The sequence below is a fragment of the Solanum verrucosum genome, unplaced genomic scaffold, assembly GCF_900185275.1.
Source record: "Solanum verrucosum unplaced genomic scaffold, falcon-dt-bn FXZP01000053.1, whole genome shotgun sequence".
In the NCBI taxonomy this organism is placed as follows: domain Eukaryota; kingdom Viridiplantae; phylum Streptophyta; class Magnoliopsida; order Solanales; family Solanaceae; genus Solanum; species Solanum verrucosum.
Genome location: NW_026020152.1, coordinates 659,149 through 679,600, shown reverse-complemented (window position 1 = coordinate 679,600; position 20,452 = coordinate 659,149). Strand labels below are relative to the sequence as shown.

General features: G+C 32.3%; 3 protein-coding genes across 4 annotated transcripts in view; all 3 read left to right on the top strand.

The window, feature by feature from the left end:
* Positions 1-20,452, top strand: part of LOC125828165 (isopentenyl phosphate kinase) — a 295,006-nt gene that overhangs the window by 177,507 nt on the left and 97,047 nt on the right. The window lies entirely within an intron of this gene.
* LOC125828196 (transcription factor PRE6-like) lies at positions 8,553-10,088 on the top strand. Its single transcript, XM_049507518.1, has 2 exons — positions 8,553-8,867; positions 9,723-10,088. Exons 1-2 carry the CDS (start codon positions 8,733-8,735, stop codon positions 9,873-9,875), a joined length of 288 nt encoding a protein of 95 aa, XP_049363475.1. The 5' UTR covers positions 8,553-8,732; the 3' UTR covers positions 9,876-10,088.
* LOC125828162 (peroxisomal nicotinamide adenine dinucleotide carrier-like) lies at positions 16,812-20,162 on the top strand. Of its 2 annotated transcripts, XM_049507479.1 has the most exons (3): positions 16,812-16,898; positions 17,150-17,234; positions 18,896-20,162. In XM_049507479.1, the coding sequence occupies exon 3, from the start codon at positions 18,951-18,953 to the stop codon at positions 20,001-20,003; it is 1,053 nt and encodes a 350-aa protein (XP_049363436.1). In that variant the 5' UTR covers positions 16,812-16,898; positions 17,150-17,234; positions 18,896-18,950; the 3' UTR covers positions 20,004-20,162. The 2 variants fall into 2 exon arrangements, with proteins under 2 accessions (XP_049363436.1, XP_049363437.1); XM_049507480.1 differs by lacking the exon at positions 17,150-17,234.

Below are 20,452 nucleotides of genomic sequence, written 5' to 3'. Positions count from 1 at the left end.
TGTGACATAGATGAGTTTTTTCTCAAAAATTCAATAACATATTTGAATCTTTTCTCTTTAAAATATATGGAGCAGAAAAGATAAAGTCTTCCATTAAAATTGACTTTACACCACTAATTTTATTGAGCCGCCCTAATTATTAGAAGAAAACATTTGTTCTATAAACGTGTTGAGCCGCCCTGATCACATGACTTTGGGAAGGCCTTTGTGTGTAAACACATTATTCAATATGGAGGAATGGGCAAAATACATATGCTCTTGTTATAAAGAAAGAAAATAGTGATGGTAATAGTGATAGCTTTGGCTTATGACATTAAATTTCTAAGGTGGGTCTGTTATGTTTCTTGAGGACATCCCTTGTTCGAATGCCTTTTGTCATAGGACAGGCGGCTCAAGTACCAGGCGAAGCTAGCGTTTTAGTTTGACTGAATTCATATCTTTAATTTAAATTTTGTTGGTATATTAACATGTTTGAGTTGAACTGAAATTAATTTTGATGATTGACAAGTAATTAGAAAAGAATTAAATTCTTAGTAGGTCTTGATAATGATTTTAATAATTTTGATGATTATTATTAAACGATGCAAAAGAATCATGTCCTTAGCAGGTCTTTAGGCGATTGTTGATCTTGCAAAGTTGAATTCTATTTCATGTTGGATTATTAGGTTTATGGAGAAAACATGTTGTATCAAGAAATTTATATTCATCATGAAAATATCATTGCGCTTGCATTAAAGAATGAACAAAGCATGAACAAAGCATGAATCTTCTTGGGTTATATGTTAACTCTTTTCTTAGTGTAATTGCATGTTTCTTGATGAATTCTATCTTGTGTAATCAAAGTATGAGTGGTTAAAATTCCTCTATCTAGGGTTATGGACAATATAATGTATAGATAATTGGACATCTTATTCTTAATTATTGATTGTTTAGTGAAATTTATCATTTAGGGTTCGCTTCAAGGCCCACCATATCTATCCCTATCAGTCCTCTTTTTCGCTCCTTTTCACATTTTGAAAATTTGTACTCCATTCAAGCGAATTGGAGCCCGATTTAACTTGACTAGATAGATTATTAGTAAGACTTTGGGTATTAGCACAAATATCTTTAATAACAATCAAACAAATCATTACACAAAGCATTCTTTCGAGGCTCATTTTCATTTTATTATCACTTACAAAAATTTTTCCTATCATATTGTTGTGGATGATGAGATAAGGGGTAGATGGAGACCACGTATAAAAAAGGGACCATATCTTAAAAATAGATAAATTTAAAGTACTTTTTTAGCTTCTTGCATGTTAGCATGTGACAAAGTTGTGCATATTATAATATACATAGTAATTAAAGGCACATGTAATGAATAGAGACTTCACATTATTGAAGATACTCAACCCTCATAGAGAAGATCTTCTCAATCAAATTTATGACAAATTTGAATAATAAACTTAATTAATTACTATTATTAGCTTGATCTCAAACTTGATTTTATTCCCTTTTGCCTTTAGGTATATCTTTAACAAACAATGCAGACAAAATCTCATTAATAATATACATTAGAGTTGATATCTTCAAAGTTCCCCAAAACTATTCACCTTTTGTAGTTTAATGATTAATCTATGGAGCGATACGTTGTTGTTATCCTCTGAACTATAATATTTTATATTTTAAAAAAGATAACGTAAATTGTCACATGATAATGCTATTTCCGATCTAGCTTTTTTATTTATATCACATACTATCAGGGGCGGACCCACGTTGTATCCAGGGGTTCACCCGAACCCCCTCGGCAAAAAATTACACGATATATATAAGGTAAATTTTCTGTATTTCTGTAGATATGTATATTTTGAACCCCCTAAATAACAAAGAGAAACTGATGGCGTAGTGGCAAGTACCTCCAAAATTATGTTGTACGTCATTGGTTCAAATCCCAATGAAAGTGTTTAATTTTTACTTATTCAGTTTCAGTTTTTTTAATTTTCAGTTCTTTTTTTCAAGTTTTTTTTTTACTTTAAAAAATGTGCTAAAAGTTTGGTTTTAAACCCAAAAGAATTCAAGGTTTCCATTTCTAAAGGCTTATTTACACGTTTATACTTTTAATTTTTGAACCCCCTGAACGAAAATCCTGGATCCGCCACTGCAACTATGAAGAGAGTGAGATCACTCTTCATGCCACTTGGCGTTGCATGAATTTTAGATAGAAAATATTATAGTTTATGGCTAGACAACACCTAATAATTCAAGTATTAAACTGAAAAACGTATATAATTTAGGGGAGTTTTGATATATTTATAACTCTATAAAATTAGGCCTCATTTCAGACTTCCCTCCATTTATAGGTTAGGTTAAACTCAGTAATATTGATGTAAATTTTATATTTGTATTAGAAAAAAAAAAGAAGCTCATTGAATAGGCGTATACAAATTATTAATATACAGATCGATAACTTTAAAAGACTAAATTCTGAACCCATAAAATTCAAATCGTGACTCACCCTTCCTTCTCCAGTCATAAATCCTCTTGCATCATTATTAGATGAATTTGGTTTATTATTATATTTCCTTGTTTTGCAATTTTGACCAGATATGATCTTATTCGAGTCAATATTCTCCTCGTGTGTCATGACAAGATATATTGTGTCATTTGTAAATATATGCATGAAACATGACCTTTCTCGATCCGATGTCCAATATCATCATTGAAGTTAGATTATTTTCGATTTGAGTCGTGTAGGATCTCATTTGAGGGGAAAACATTCCCTACTAAAGATTTTTTAGGGCTTGAACCTGAGATCTTTAATTAAGGGAGGAGAAGTCTCATCCACTGCACCACGTCCGTGATAAGTTTGTTAAATTGTTAATGTAAAGTGGGATTGTCCCACATGGGAAGGTTTAAAATGAGTTGGGAAGTTATTATACTTTTATTCAAAGTTTGAATTTTAAATACTAAACAAAAAACAGAGTGGCTTTACTTGCTTATGAATCATATTGTATAATCTTTTACCGAATTATAATTGAAAAAAGGAAAACAAAGAAAGGTGGCATGGACTTTGATAAAACATTAACTTATCGAACTTTTTCTCGTTTTTAATTAAAATAATATTTCTTGCATATGAGTTTGATGGAGATTTTCTTTTATTTGTCCAATTTTATTTTCCCAAAACTGTATACACGAGGGTTTGCCCTAATTATCATCGAGCTAGTAATAATAAGAAGTAAATTTCCATAATTAAAACTTTGTTGAATACGAATTTTCTAGGCCAATATATACTTGTATCAAAATGATGGAATATCATGATCATGATTCATGTCAATGTAATCCACAAGCCAAATTTAATTTATTTGTTTTATTAAGCATTTTTTTCACGTCATTATCTTTAAAAAGTTGTCGAAAACACAAAAAGTATGGCAATATTTGGATTTTTTTTTAATGTTATCGTAGTTGTATAATAAAATCCACAATTCCTCCCACTACACAAGTAGAAATCTAGGCTTCTATAGCCTTTCTTTAAAAAGCTAAATAGGCCAAGATGAAATTGAAGTATGAATGTCTATTCTCATGTTTTTTTTTAATAAAAGAGGATTAATACAACGTCCTCTATTTTTAATTAAACAAACCTAGCTAGGGTGGTTGAGCTATATGAATTAAATAATTTGATTCACAATAGTTGTAGCAACTAATTAACCTAGGCTAGTATACACCATAGGTAAAACCCAATATGGCATACAAGTTCTTATCACTCTACACCATAAATGATTTTTAGCAGCAATTAATTAGCGTGCATTAATAACTTAATTGCAGCGAAGTCTGCTTTTTAGAGGCAATTATCACTTTTTTGTAAATGTTCCTAAAGCTTATAGCGATATTAGACCTAATGACAATTAACTAATGTCAATAAAGATTTTAACATTTTTTGTTAATGTGTATATTTATTACTGTTAATAAAGAAATTATGAGTGTGGTAATGGTAAACATGGTCACGTTGCTATATCTCTATATATGAAGTACACACACATCGAACCTAATTGGGTTGAACTTGGCTAAAATACGATCGTTGCTTATATGGTACTGTCAAAATAGGCCGGGCCTAACTCACACACTAAAAGTTAGTACGTAAAAGTTAGTTCAATCGAAGGAAGATTGTCAAGCCTCGTAAGGAGCTCAGGTTTCTCGTACGTCTAGTGCGTGCACATTCATGAGCAAGGGGTATTTAATTTCCTCCCCCATAATTGTCCGAGATGATGGAACCCACATTGGTTCGGGTCTAGCTCTTATACCATGTCAGAATAGGTCTTAACGTTTAACTCACACTCCAAAAGTTAGCTTAAATAAAAAAGAACATTGTCCAAACCTTATAAGAAGCCCGAAGTTCTCGTACTTTATCGACGTATAGAATTCATTTCATTCCTCAAGTACCTAATAATTAATTAAAGTGTGGCCAAGAATGATGATTTTTCATCTATATATGTAGATGAGTATGACCATTTCAACTGTTTTCCATAACTTCATATTAATAAAAAAACAAATGTGACGCCAAGGGAATTTGTTTATCTATATATTTTCTGTTCAATGTCTAGATATGTTTTGTGTGTGTGAGAGAGATCGATACATGTACTCAAATATTTTCATCATATATATATATGCAATGTCAACAGCATCTAACAAGTTATTGATCTTGTCTTTATTGGTCTAATTTAAGGGTCTTTCGGAAACATCTTTACCTCTATCAGGTAGTAATAACGTTTGCGACTCTGCATACATTCTACCTTCTTCAGACCTCATTTGTGAGATTTCACTGAATACGTTATTGATCTTACGTTTATTCGGAAACATCTCTACCTCTATCAGGTAATAGTAACGTCTGCTATTCTGCATACATTCTACCTTCTTCAGACCTTATTTGTGGGATTTCACTGAATACATTATTATTTTCAGTTTAATTATAGAATAATATGTTATGTTTCCCCTTCTATTTCGAAACTTCTCGTGACATGATGACCGGAAGATATGGTGGCTTTCATGCAAAAACCAAATATAAGATCTAAAAATGGAAACATGACGTATAATTATATTTTAATGGTAATTATGGGATCTTATATTAAATAGTTTGATCCATCAATGCATGTTACCGAGGTCCACCTTAAATTAGACATTTGGAATTACTCCTGCCGTGGATTCGTGTCGGGAAGTCTCACATTGGGGTAAAGTGTTCTCTAACAAAGGCGACTCCGTACCCAAAGAGGCTCAAACCCGAGACCTCTTGATTATTAAGGATTAAGGAGTACTTACCACTCCACCACAACCCTTTTTAAAAAACTTTCTAGAGTAAATATTTAAAAATATTAGTCATTAGATATAAAAAAACATTTTATGAAAAATATTTTCCGCGGCCAAAAGCCCAAAAACACACCTTCAGATATGAATAACTTTAAGGTTATAGATAGAAAACCATATCCCTTGCTGAAACTAGCTGGTAAAAGAAGCTAGTGCATGCATTTAGAAGATTTAAGAATGTATTAAGATTAATCATTAGTTGACATTACTAATTAGCAAGTGTCAATTAGAGCTAATTATGGGAGAAAATTAATTATTCAAATAATTAAATGAGGAAGCTATACACACATAGCTTCACGTGGCTAGTGTCCTTCACCTACTATATGTTTTACATAATATATAAACGTGTTCTTTAGTTTATGTCAGATAACATTGATTTCTTCGTATTTTGAGTGTGTATATGCAAACACTTAAACTTTGTATAAAATTAAATAAATTGACACATACATGTGTACTACACAACATAGTACATATAGAATATCAATTGCCACATAAAACACATATTTTATTTGTTTAACTTTATATAAATTTAAGTGTGTACTACTTGCACTCAAATTAATTTAAAGGGCATAAATATCATAGATGTCATTTTATTATGTAAATACAATTTAATTTATATACACCTAGTTTAGGGTGGGGGGAGGTCTAGAGATTAGAGTGGTCTTTGTTGGTATATATTTTCTTAGATCCAAAATAAATGAAATTTTAAGATGTGATACATTCCTTAAAAACAAATCAATCAATAACATTAATTTAAAAGAGTTTATCAATATCATCCTTTTATTTATTTCCAAACTCTTTTTAAAGCAAAAGATAGTTAAATTATCTATTAAAAAGAAAAATAATGTTAAAAAAATTATTTATTTACACTATAAAAAGTGTCAGAAATTTATTTATTTTAGACAGGAAGGAGTATATATATCAAAATGACAAGGAGATAATAAGATAATATGGACTTGACCATCAAAGAATATGATGCAGTGGATGTAACTATTCCTTTTCTATTCAGAAATCTCGAGTTTGAGTTCTGAATACGAAAAAACTCTTGAGAGAGAGTTTTTTCTTAATTAGGGTCCTTCAAAAATAGTCAAACTGCATGCGGTGGATATAATTACTCATTTCCTAATCAGAAATCTTGAATTTGAGCTCTGGATACGAAAAAACTCTTGAGAGGGCGTTTTTTTCTTAATTAGAGTCCTCAAAAATAGTCAAACTCAGATATCGAACGACAAGCGAAAAAAAGGGTAACATGGGCTTGCGTGCTGTATACTGACAGAAGAGGTCCCAAAGTTGGCAGTTTAACAAGGGCAAATTTTCCTATTAGCCACTTGACTAGTTTGGGAGACACATGTAGAAGGACAACAATGTGTATAGTGTAAAAGAAGATTTTATATTATCAAATTATCTAAAAATAATAATTAATAAATGTAATTAATGACTTAAAAAGGTCATGACATAATATAATACATTTATAGTGTTAAATTATTTGTCAATGTGTATAAGTTAAATTGATCTTTACGATAATGGTATAATTTTTTATATTGAATTAAATTATATTTACAAGTAAATCTTTATGATATGCATTAGTTAGTTAGTTAATTAAAATGGTAACGAATAAGCTATGACAAGTTAAACTATATTATCGGTTTAAAATAGTTTTACACTATAGCTTAAATTTATTTAAATAAGGAATAATTAATAATTACAAATAATAGAATGTACAATTGAAGGTTCAAATATACCTCTATTGTTTGTTTCTTATATTTATCCTCAATCTACTTTTCGGTCTATAAAAATTTTTATCGTTATTTTTTGTCTAAAATATGTCTTATTATCACTAATGATTTCCCACCGTGAAAAGATAATTACTCTTTTTGTCCCAATTTATGTGATACTATTCATTTTTTAAGAGTCAAACAGTTTAAATTTGACCGAAAATTTGCGCACGGAATCTTCATTTTTTGTGAAATGAAATTTATATATTTGTAAACTACATAAAAAGTACTATAAGTCACAATAATTGACAATTCAAAATAATCAAAAGATATATAAAAAAATTACAGTCAAAGATAGACTTGTTTGAATCTCAAAATCTGAAAAATGTCACATAAATTGAAACGAAGGGAGTATATTATAAAAGTCACATAGGGGTATATTTGAAACTTTTCAATTTTTTAGTGACATATTGAATGTTTTAAATTGTTTAGGGGTATACTTAAAGTTATTGAAGAGGGTATTTATAAAATTAATTTAATAGTTTGAAAATAAAGAATCTATTATTTGTGTGCAAATCTCCTTTGTGGCAAATGTCAGAGCCAATCTTGACATTTGTTAGAAGATGCCTAACTGTATGAACGCGATTAACGATACATGATTTTCATGAAAAGAAAGATAAAAACATAGAATAAATGTAAGACAAAAGCTAACACTTCACGTTTCACGTTGAAGTTTGATATCACTCGTTTGGTTACGAAATAAGTTATTTTGAAATTGTTATTTCAAGATTATCGTTTAGTTTGAAGACAAGTTATGATATGATTAGTTATCATGATATTATTTTTTAATGTGTTGATTTGTTATATTAAAGATAATATGAATTGTATATATAATTTTTAAGGATAAATTATTTAATTTGTATATAAAATAACCTTCATAAGCATAAAAGATGTGAACAGTGATGTATGAAAAGTCATTTTTTTTTTGGGGGGAGGGGGGGGGTTATTTTGTCATTCTAACTATTTTATCTCGAAATAAGTTATCTCGAAAGTATTATTCCACCCAAAGGCAGGGATAACTTATCTCGATACGTTCTTATCATTTATCATGAAGTTATTCCAAACTTTATAATCAAACTTAGGAGTTAGGATTATCTCCTTTTATCCATCACATCAAATGTGTCCTTAATGTGGGATAAATATAACAAACTACAATCCCAGGATAACTAATTCTTGAAATAAGTTATTCCACGAGTTTATTCCAACCAAACAAGGAGTGAAGTACTCATCCTAAAATTAATCTGAATCAATTATTCCTTATCCCTTTTACCAAACGAACCACCAACCTAAAACACCCCACCCCACCCCTTATTATCTTTTATCAATTCCTCTCTTAATAATATTTTCTAAGTTTCTATTTAAAAAGAACAATAGCCCACAACATTCTCCCATGCACTTGCCTTCTTCACCTCCAACACTTGTTCCTTGGTGTTTTTTTTCATATGGTTCTCTTCTCTCTTTGCCCATAACTTGTCTCTCAAATAGTTATCATCCTCTTCTCTTTTTAAACTCCCCACAACACACACACATATTCATTCAAACAACACATTCTATTACTATATATAACTTCTATCTTGACACCTTAATTAACACAACTTCTTGCCTTCTTAACACAATCTAATGTCAAATCGAAGAACACGCGGTTCGAGACAATCATCAGGATCTTCTAGAATAAGTGATGATCAAATTGCTGATCTCGTATCAAAGTTACAATTACTTATCCCTGAAAGCCGCAGTACTAGGAGATCCGATAAGGTACCATTTTTTCAAGTTTAAGTTATATATACTGATAGTTCGAATTCCTTATATATAAACATGTTGAATTGTACTTATTGTGTTACAATGTCACATTTTGTAAATGTTAATTTGGTTACATTTTGTTTGTTCTCTTCTTTTACTTACTATAAACTATATATGTTGTGTTTGTACAAATGAATGAATTATATTTTCATGAAGCCATTCATATTTTTGTGTGGCCTTCATTATCTATTTAGGGATAAGTTTAATTTGAAAGTCATATTCTCATGCCCACTAGGCCATATTGCAAGCTCCCTCATTTAATATTTTGTGTTGCTTAAGCATGTGGTGTAGGACTCTTTGTCACTTCAACATTTCTTGGCCTAGTCTCACATTTAAATATGCATTATATTTACAAACATTTGATCTTATGTTAATTACATTAAAAAAATAATTCTCATAGTTATTGTTCTGTTACTATCTCTTATTTCTTGTACTTCTGTTACTTTTTTTTTCTTAGACTTCTTTTTCTATGAGTCAATGGTCTATCGAAAATAGTTTCTCTATCTCTAAGGTGGGGGTAAGGTCTACGATCAGGGGTGGAGCCAGCTTAGTGTCGGGGTTCATTCGAACCTCCTTCGGCAGAAAATTGTATCATTTAATTTATACATGGTTCAAATTATTTTTTATGTGTATATAGTAGTTGTTGATACCCCTTCCGCTAGTTCATGTTTTTACTTATTCAAAATTTGAATCCCTTAGTAAGAATTCTGGCTCTGCCACTGTCTACGACTCTTCGTACATTCTACCTTCATCAGAACTCATCGGTAAAGCAATTTCTAAATTTTTTTTAATCATTTTTTTGAAAAATAGGTTGAAGCTTCCAAAGTGTTGCAAGAAACATGTAATTACATAAGAAGTTTACACAGAGAAGTAGAAGACTTAAGTGATAGATTATCAGTGCTTTTGGAATCTACTGAGAATGACAGTGCTCAAGCTGCTATTATTAGAAGCCTATTTATGTGACAATTATTGCCATTATTAGAAGATTACTAATTATGTAACAATAATTTCAATTTACTAGGTTCTATTTTCATTTGTAATTTACTTTAATTATCATCTTGTTATTATTTTTCTTCTTCTAAGATGCAATAGTACTTATAGTTCATTAATTAATTAAGACCTTATATTTGTATTGAGAAATTTACTAAAGATTTATAAATTGACTATGGATTCAGTTATTTTTATAGTCAATCCTCTTTATAGTGACTATGTTCGTCTGAAAGTTTCACGATTGCTATAATGAAGTTTTTTTTTATATATATGTATGCCGACATTTAATGTTTAGATCGTATTTAACTGCTATAAACAAAAGTATGCAAAATTATTTTTTCTTGTACTTTTTATGTTGTAAACGAAAAAAAGTATTACTTAACCAATTTAATGAAAATAATATAGTATGAATATTATAAAAAAAAAAATAAAAAAAAAAATAAAAAAAAAAATATATATATATATATATTAGTCGTCTTTCCTAGTGAAGTTATGATCATAACTATTGTAAATAATTTAAATACAATTTTTCTTTTTTAACTTTTAGATACTCATACTTAAAAGTTATTATGTGCATAACATTTTTATATATAATATTATTTCTTGCAAAATATTATTACACAATATATTTTAGTATAGTTGTTATAGAGGACTAGTTTTACAAAAGGTGTATTAGTATATCATGAATATTGTTATTGTTGTTGGAGATATAATGTTATTATACAGAAGTAAAATAAAGGGAAAAATGTTTGAAAAATACTCCAACTTTGACCGAAATTGTTATTACGATATCAAACTTTATGGAGGACGTTTTACCCCCTGCACTATTTAATTGTGTATTTTAAAGGTATATATGTGCCCACGTGGACACATTACTATCTAAAATGATGAAATATTTATAATGTACACGTAAGCATATATATACATTTAAAACACACTATTAAATAGTACATGGGGATAAAAGGTCCTTTCCAAAGTTTGATATCGTAACAGCAATTTCGACCAAAGTTAAAGTATTTTTCAGACCCTTTTCCCTAAAATAAAACATAAAAATCGATTAGGAAGAAAATCAGGTCTTATATAGTGAAATGCCATTATAAGGAGATTTAAATACAATAACTTGAGATTATGATAAGAAAGAATAAAATTCAAATCCTGAATTTGACGGAGAAGGTCCCCCCCTCCCCCTCCCTAGATTGACTAGCATCAGCTATGAAATCTTTTTCCTACATAGATTTGGCAATTTTGGATATACAGTAGAATTATTGAGTATGTTTTAAATTTCAAGAGTCAAATATATTTTTCTTTTATCGTAATTTTCTTTATATGTTTTAAAAATTTTACGTACAAAATATGTTGATTTTGTGTCAAACATTTAAAAATTCAATGTTTAAATTTATGATCAAAATTAAAAAAATTAACTCAATTCTGAACAATACCACATAAATTGAGATACATTTATAATTGTGTTATTTTCTCTCATATTTTAGCGCCTAAAATTACACATCAAAGGTGGCCCAGGTTGTACATGTTTTCTATGTGATGTCTTTTGACTAACAAGTAGAGATATTTATGACTTACTTTAATTATAGTCATTAGAAGAGTTTTGGTGATAGATTTTATTTTTATTTTTAAAAAAAAACAAGATATTCTATTCTTAAGTTTCATCATTTTAACTATTTCTTGAAACTCATAAGCATTTTTCTATATATTAGACTCCTTTCATTCTAATTTATTTGTTTTGAAACGTGTCACGTAAATTAGGACGAAGACACTAGTCCCAAAGCATGTCCTTGGTGGTGGACCATTTCGTAGCATGACAAATTAGGGGTTTCATAAAGGTTCATGTGCTGCAGCTTGGCTAAACATGGCTGTGGACCATTCAATAGAGAAATGCACATGATTTTATTACATTTCAATATTCTTTTTATTTTGGGGACTCTCAAGATAATTTAATTATAAGATATTAATATATCACCCAAAAATCAAATTGCAAATTTGTAGCTCATGAAAGGGATAGTTTCAAATATATATATATATATAAAGTAATTAGTTTATAACAAATAAAGTCATGTTTTTATTTATAAAAAGATTAGTCAATACTATCTATGCAATATAGCTTGTCAGAAGTCGTAGAAAGTATACACTGACCAATATAATATAACTTACATATATATGAACTATACACTGGCTATACATTATGATACATGCAAAAAGTTAAATATAGTCAATACCACTAAAAATATTCATTCTAGAGCCCCAAATGGGATCAGACAACAAGAAAAATGAGCCATATTCAAAGGCCCTAAATGAATATGGCACTTTGAACACCAATAACAGCAGGAACACCCTTTGGTGACAACCAGATCTATACCTCCACGAGGTAGTAGTAAGGTCTGTGTACATTCTACCCTCCGCTGACCCCACTTAGTGGGATTTCACGGGGTATGTTGTTGTTGAAGCAATTTCTCCATGCTTGGTTAAAACATCAAAATAATTTGTAGACACTTCTCAAAACACCAGAAAACTAATTATGTCAAACCACAGCGGGAAGGGGAACAGAGAGAGTTACAAGGTTGAAAATTAAACCCTCACCAACAAGGAAAAGTTCGGACTACTAAGATTCCCCTGATACAGCTACCTTCAAGAGCAACGATAGTATATCTTACAAGTGTGAATAAGGTCCAACTCTGGTAGCTGAAGTAACTACCTTTTTTTTTAATGGAAGAAGCAGAAGGGGTTAATGAGCGCTGCAGTAACGAGCCTTAAGAAATATGAGCAGAGCATTCCTTCCGCCGGCCTTTATAGGAGTAGGAGAGTGTGGTGAGATAGATAGACGTCCAATCATGCAGCAGCTAGTTGCTCAGCCTTAGTCTTGGGCTGATCTCAGATTTCAATCAGCCCATTCGTACTTCGATCCAATTAATCGATCGATCAAGAGGCAAATCTCTTTTGTTTGGGCCGGTAGCTAAAAGAAAGTCCTTTTAAATTGATAGATTTTCCATTTCATGTTCAATGGTATGCCTAAGCCAAGAAAGTACAAACGAAGTAAGAAATTTAACAGAAACATATTCAGGCTCCAAACATGCTAGGTACCAAAACAAATACCCAAGGAGCAAGTATCAAACGAAACCATTTAACGAGGACTCAAAATAAGACTAGCATTCCTTGAGACTCAAGAGGTTACCAGACAAGCAATTAAAATGCCATTTTAGGGTTGGAGCATTATCTACTTCAGAAGAGCAGCTTGTTACCTGAAATTTTCATCTTCAACTTGTTTTGCCCTGATCAACGGCCTTCAAAGTAGAAATGTCCCAAAAAGATATGGACCACCTTAAGTGGAGTACAAGCATGAAAAATCAAATGTTCTAGGCAAGAATAGGCGTTGTCCAGGATACTCCATTCTAAAGTAGTATTTTCTTATTTCAAGAATGTCTTGAAGGAAATTACATATATATGACATAGTTCGAACTCTAAGATTAGGAAGCATGAAGTATGTATACACAAAGTGTTGGATACTGCTAACTTCACAAGATCTAAACTAGAGGCAGAGCTACAGCTTTGCCTATGGGTTTGGTAGAACCCAATAGCTTAGACTAAAACCGTGTAGTTGCATTTAAAATCCACTTAATATGTATAAATAACTTGTCAAGCACCAACTAAGCTGTGTTTTCTACAATGCAAAACTCATAAACTTAAAATGCTAGCTCCGTATCTGATTTAGAGGGAACTTGAGGTCATAGACTCACAACTCTGTACCACCACAAGAAACATTGGGCATTTCAACATTATTAAGGTTGTTGAACGTAGGGAACAAAGCCGTTATATGTCGAAAATCTACATCTCAGTTTCTAAACACTATCTTCTCTGAGATCAAGTTTGCATCATCTGCACAAGAAAAAGATGCAGAGCGTCACAACTTAGCCATCTTCGAAAGATACCTTGTAATATTAGTCAACCTCCAATTCTTTTAACTATCAAAGTTTCAAGGTTCAAAACATTGGCTAGGAATGGAAACATGTGTTCCTTAAAAACCCGAACATCAAGATAAGTCAAGGGTGAATTCCAAATCCAGTAATGCTGAAAAACTTGGAGCTTCTGAAAGATATTTGAAGACGAAGCAATTTGTGTGGCATTTTTTAGAAGACAATGCTAGCATCCCTGAATGTAGCTAGCTGCAAGTGACCATGATGAACTCCATTTTACGAATTTATCTTCTTGAGAATAAAGGGATAAACAGCAGGAACTCTCCTAGGTTTGCTTTGACTTTACCAGATTTTGAAACTTCGTGTTTTGTTTTCTAAAAATCCTCCAAAAATACAGAAAGCACAACTTAAAATGATAGGATAAATTCTTAACTAAGATGTATTACATCAGACCTGATACTAGAACAACTAAATGGGGTAACCTTCCACAAGTTTTTTTTTTATATCTCTAAAAGTATCCAACTTTGACCCTTAACCAAAGTTAATCAGGTAATTACATGTACCATTTCCCAAATTATTATCAGCAAGTTACTTCTTAGTTCTTACTAATATCTTTGGTCACCTTCATTGTCAGATACAGTTATCCTTCGTATACCTAACTTACAATAAAAGTTTATTCATTTTAGCTACTAATTCATCATTAAGACTTCACTGAGTCTAGTGATCTCATTAATAGCATCATGCAGAACAGCTAGTAACACACAAGACTAGCTACTAATTCATCATTAGGGGACTTCAATGAGTCTAGTAATCTCACTAATAGCATCATGTAGAATAGCTAGTAACACGCAAGATGAGCTACTAAATCATCATTAGGACTTCACTGAGTCTAGTGATATCATTAATAGCATCATATAGAATAGCTAGTAACACACTAATTCATCATTAGGACTTCAATGAGTCTTGTAATATCACTAATAGCATCATGTAGAATAGTTAGAAACACACAAGATTAGCAACTAATTCATCATTAGGACTTCACTGAGTCAAGTAATCTCACTAATAGCATCATGTAGAATAGCTAGTAACACTAAAGATTGTGCCGATCTGAATGTATTTTCTTGACCAAGTTAATCAGTACTATTTTCCAAATTATTACCAGTAAGTTTCTATTTTCCAAATTATTCTCAGTAAGTTTCTATTTTCCATATTATTATCAGTAAGTTACTATTTTCCAAATTATTATCTGTAGGCTGCTTGAAAACACCCGAACTTCATGCAAATTATTAGTTTCATTCCCAAACCATTGACAGCCTTAGATACACAACATCCACCAAAGCTGACTAACTGAATTCAAATACAGCTGATATGTCACATGCCATAGAAAATACTCAATCTTACTCTGGTAGGAGCATGAAACTCTTAATTAAAAATCAAACAAAAGTACTGAAAACACTCTCAGACTGAACAAAATTTATGCTTGTACTTCACTCATGTTGCAAAATCTAAGGTGCCTATACTATTATGTTTGGTCATTTTCATTGTCAAATAGGCTTTTTCTTCGTATATCTTATTTACAATAAAAGTTAGCTGCTAATTCATCATTAAGACTTAGCTACTATACTAATTCATCATTATTTCACTGAGTATAGTAATCTCACCATTAGCAAACACAAGATTGTGCCAGATCTGGATCTATTTATTTTGACCTAAGTCATCTTTCCCAGTCAAAGCATACCACCAGCTTAACATAACCTCCAGATTTGAACACCTTTTTACTAATACTTTCATTAATCCTATTTTAGGCATGACATCATCAAAACTCACCATTTCATAGCTCATAATGAAGCTCATAGTGGGTTTTGAAGATGTCATGTGAAAAACAGAAGAACAAAAATACAAAGGATTGGCAGATCTAGATGTTATCAACTGTTGGAATGCCTGGACTGGGGAAGAAGAATTTTGGTCAAGCTCCTTCAAACTGTGGAATGGTAACTAGGGTTTGCAAGGCATATATAAGGGTGAATCATAAATTTCTAGGACAAAAATATCCTTGGTATTAAAAAAAAATACATTTTTTATTTTTTCATAAGATACATTGTATTTATACAAGTAACTCTTCAACTTGCATGATTTTTATAATATCAACCCCTATATTTTGACTTTTATTAATTAACTAAAAAAATATATAAATGCCTCTACTTAGTAAATTACAAATTTGGTTGTATTTAAACCTTGAGACTGAAGATGAATTTGTTCATGTTTTTCTTCCCCAAGAAATTAAGATTTTACTGCGGAGATAAGAAAACATGAAAAATGTGTAACGATCTCAATGATCTGAGGCCATAATACAATGACCTGACTTAAGTAGGGAACGATAGAATTTCCACTATTATTGGTAGATCAATCTGGCCATGAGCACGGTGGGAACATGTTTCCCGATAAGCCATATTCAACATACTACCACCATATGTGGTGGTCCATATGTTCAACATGTGAGGCTCGCATGTTGGTTCACATGAACCACAACAATTTGACTTAGAAATGTATTTGTAAGGGTTTTTGTTTATCATAATGTCACCATATGTTGTCTGTATGTTCAACATGCAACGCACATGTTGTTCCACGTGTGGACTCATGAACCAAGTCAAAAATTAAGTAGCAACTGACTCAACATACGATATGAAATGTGAACCACATGTCCAACATACAGTCCACGTGTTGCTTCGTATATCAACACCTAAAGCTTTGAAAATTCCCAATTTTGACCCTTTTCCCTATTTTGTATATATACAATTTTTTTCGATAATTATTCGTGTGATTTTCATGTGTAATTCACGGTTAGCCCAATACCATCAAAATCCATTAATTGCAGCCCAAATTTCACTAGCTCCTAAAACTGAAATACCAGCCCAAAGAAAGCCCAATTTCTTTAACCTAGTACCCCTTTATAAAATATTTTTTTCCTTTTGCCCAATTATTGCGCCTCCACTGTTTCATATACAACCATTTTTGTTGAAAAGGAAAACTCAATTATCGGTGTTGAAGGATTGTTGTCCGTCTATATTGGGTAAGATATCTCTGCCCAAATTCAACTGCTAAAGAGTATATTTTTGGATTTTATTTTTTTACCTAATTCTGGTATACCAACAATTGAGATAACATCTAGGTTTGATGATCTTTTGATTAGCTAATTGTATAGTTATCACCTGTACACTTGCACAAAAATATTATTGAACCTTGATGTTATCTCAGTGTTGGCATGCATAAATTGGGTAAATTTATGATTGAATGTGTGTTTTGGTGTTGTACCAAATCCAGGCATGCCAATTATTGAGATGGCATCTCGGTCTGTTAGTTGCTGTGCAGTATGATTACTGTGGCAGGATCTGTGTGTTATGCAATAGTAAGTCATATTCTTTGCTTTCCTTGCCGCTTGTTTGGATAGTTGTTGTATATCCTTTCATAAGGTATAATATTGTATTCAGAGACGGATCTAGAATTTCTATAACACGGGTGCACTACTGAAACAAATTGAGAAGATTGAATGTATTAAGTGGGAATCGATTCTTGTTTCTTTGGGCAAATTAATATTAGATCAATTCTAGAAAGTACAACATAACATATCATTTGAGATCCTGCCAAGTGGGGGCTGAGGAGTGTAGAGTTTACAGAGACCGTACCACTACCTCGTTGAGTTGGAGGTAGACTTGTAGAAGTCTGAAAGACCTTTGGCTCAAATACATTAAAAGTATGTACATAAAATACCTAGGTTGGCCTAAACTAGACTATAATTACGTCCATATGTTCGCCCATGATTGTATTGTGTTGTTGATGAATACAACCTTTGGATGGCCCCCAATAGGGATGGCAATGGGGCAGGGCGGAGCGGTTGCAGCTTAAACCCGCTAAGATCTCAACCCGCCCCGCTCCGCCCCACATAACATATTTTGTTGTTTTCAACCCGCCCCGCCCACCCTGCAAAAACCCGCCCCATCGCACATATTTTGTAAAAAGCATTTCAAATAATAGGCTCAGTAAGTTTTCAACTTAAGAAATTAAAATTTTGGTTGTTGTTAATCGCTAAAATTAACATGTTATAACATTATTTTAACATTACAATGTTTTATAGCTCTTTTAGATATGTCAGCAACATTTTTTTTGGTAGATTTGAATTGGTTACATTTGATGTAATAACAAAATATTAAATGCAAGTAGTGAGATAATTTTTTCTTCTTTCTAGTTTCTTAACCATTCAAAACAGTTTACGCAAAGAAATTATTTTAATAAATAATGTTCTATCACTCTTATAACATGTAAGAAGTTAAAATTAAGTTTGAACCCACATGAAATCACATATACCCGCAACCCGCCCCACCCCACATTAATTTAAAAAGAACCCACTTCAACCCGCCTCGCACAACCTTAAACCCGCTCCGTCCCGCATAGCCTTAAACCCACCCCGCCCCGCTCCATTGCCATCCCTTCCCCCCAAGGCCTAGCTCGAGTGGCAAAAGGTGAAGGATTTGTGGCTTAGGTCTCAAGTTCAAGTCCCACACCACGCAATGCGAAATCTGGTATTTAAGTGGAGAAGGGTAGAGGGGCGGGCCCATTATCCACTGAGTTTAGAAGGTTGTGATTAGTCCAAACTCCAAAGGGTGGATCACAGATGGATTTCTTTCTCAGTTATCAAAAAAAAAAAATACAACCTTCGGATATAGTTAGAGTTGTTGTAAGAAATATAGAAGAATTAAATATGATAGTTAAATAATTAACACAAGAAAAGTGAGAAAAATTATAAGTTAAACATGAGATTACACCAAATAGTATCATTACGTAAATGGGATTTTTTGTTGTTGGATAACAATGGACTTAACGTTTATGATACTACAAAATTTATATAACAATCAAAACAAATATTGCGTTTGAAATAACAATATGGTATAACAAGTATGTTAACTATCATCCCAACAAGCTGTTTGTTTGGAATGTATGGATTCTTGAATCCAATAGTGCATTATCAATGTTGTGTAGGACTTGTTACTAACCATTGTTGAGATTACATAGGAAGTTTGTGTTTCTGGCACAAATAGTCTTTACGCTGAACAGTAAAGACTGAAAAATGTCAAGTGCCTTGGCTAATGGGCTGGCTGGAGCTGGTGGGGGCATAATTGCACAAATAATTACTTACCCCCTCCAAACTGTCAATACACGGCAGCAGACTGAGAGGGTCTCGAGAGAGGGCCGTGATTCTCGTGGCAGTGCCCTGTTTCAAATCTTACAGGTTGTTAGAAGCGAAGGCTTGCCAGGGCTTTACAGTGGCCTGAAGCCTTCTTTGCTTGGAACTGCCGTGTCACAGGGTGTCTACTACTATTTTTACCAGGTTTTTAAGAACAGGGCTGAGGCTATAGCAGCTGCAAATAAGAAAAGAGGCCGAGGGGATGGTTCTGTTGGGATGCTTTCTTGGCTCGTTGTGGCAGCTCTTGCAGGTTCAGTAAATGTATTGTTGACAAACCCTATATGGGTTCTAGTTACTCGTATGCAGACTCATACACAAGCAGAAAGGAAAATCGTGGAGGCAAAAAAGGAAACCCTATTAAAAGAAGCTTCTCAAAGTGTCTTGACAGCTTCTTCCTTGGAAGTACAACTCGCTGAACTTGATTCGTTGAAACCTCATCCTTACGGGACATTGCAAGCAGCACGAGAGGTTTATAATGAATCAGGAGTTACAGGATTCTGGAAAGGAGTCATCCCAGCATTGATCATGGTGTCTAATCCCTCGATTCAGTTCATGATTATTGAGAGTTTGTCGAAGCAGTTAAGGGCTAAACGTGCTGCAAAGAATAAAGACCAGCAGAATATAACTGCTTTGGAAGTTTTTGTAATCGGAGCCTTTGCTAAACTTGGAGCAACTGTCTGCACATATCCATTGTTGGTTGTGAAGTCAAGGCTTCAAGCAAAGCAGGAGATTAGTGGAAACGTCTCATTACGATATTCAGGTACAGTCGATGCTATTATTAAGATGATTCATCATGAAGGATTCAGATGCTTCTATCAGGGAATGCGCACAAAGATAGTGCAGAGCGTCTTTGCAGCCTCCGTACTTTTCATGGTGAAGGAAGAGCTCGTCAAAGTCTACGCCGTTTTGGCTAACAAGAGTAAGGTTAATGTATAGCTTGCAGTCATAAAGTGAACTATTTAATAAATCTTCTTGCTGCATAATTGCATATGATTGTACTGTATTCAAATTACAAAGTAATAATTGTAATATTCCCTAAAGAAAGCCATTGTAAGCTTGAAAGTGAAAAGTAACTCAGGTGAATGAAACTATTATTTGAGATAACTTTGTCCTTTTTGGTTATATTTTGATAAATAGTGCAGAAAGCCATTGTAAGCTTGAAAGTGAAAAGTAACTCAGGTGAATGAAACTATTATTTGAGATAACTTTGTCCTTTTTGGTTATATTTTGATAAATAGTGCATCTGTTGACTAAAATTGTGCTTCTGCTATACCAAAACTAAGGGGTTGTTTAGTTTAGAATAAGTTATTCTAGGATTAATTATTTTGGGACCTGGGTCATAAGTTATTCCATCATGTGTATGAGATAACTTATTTCATTAAAAA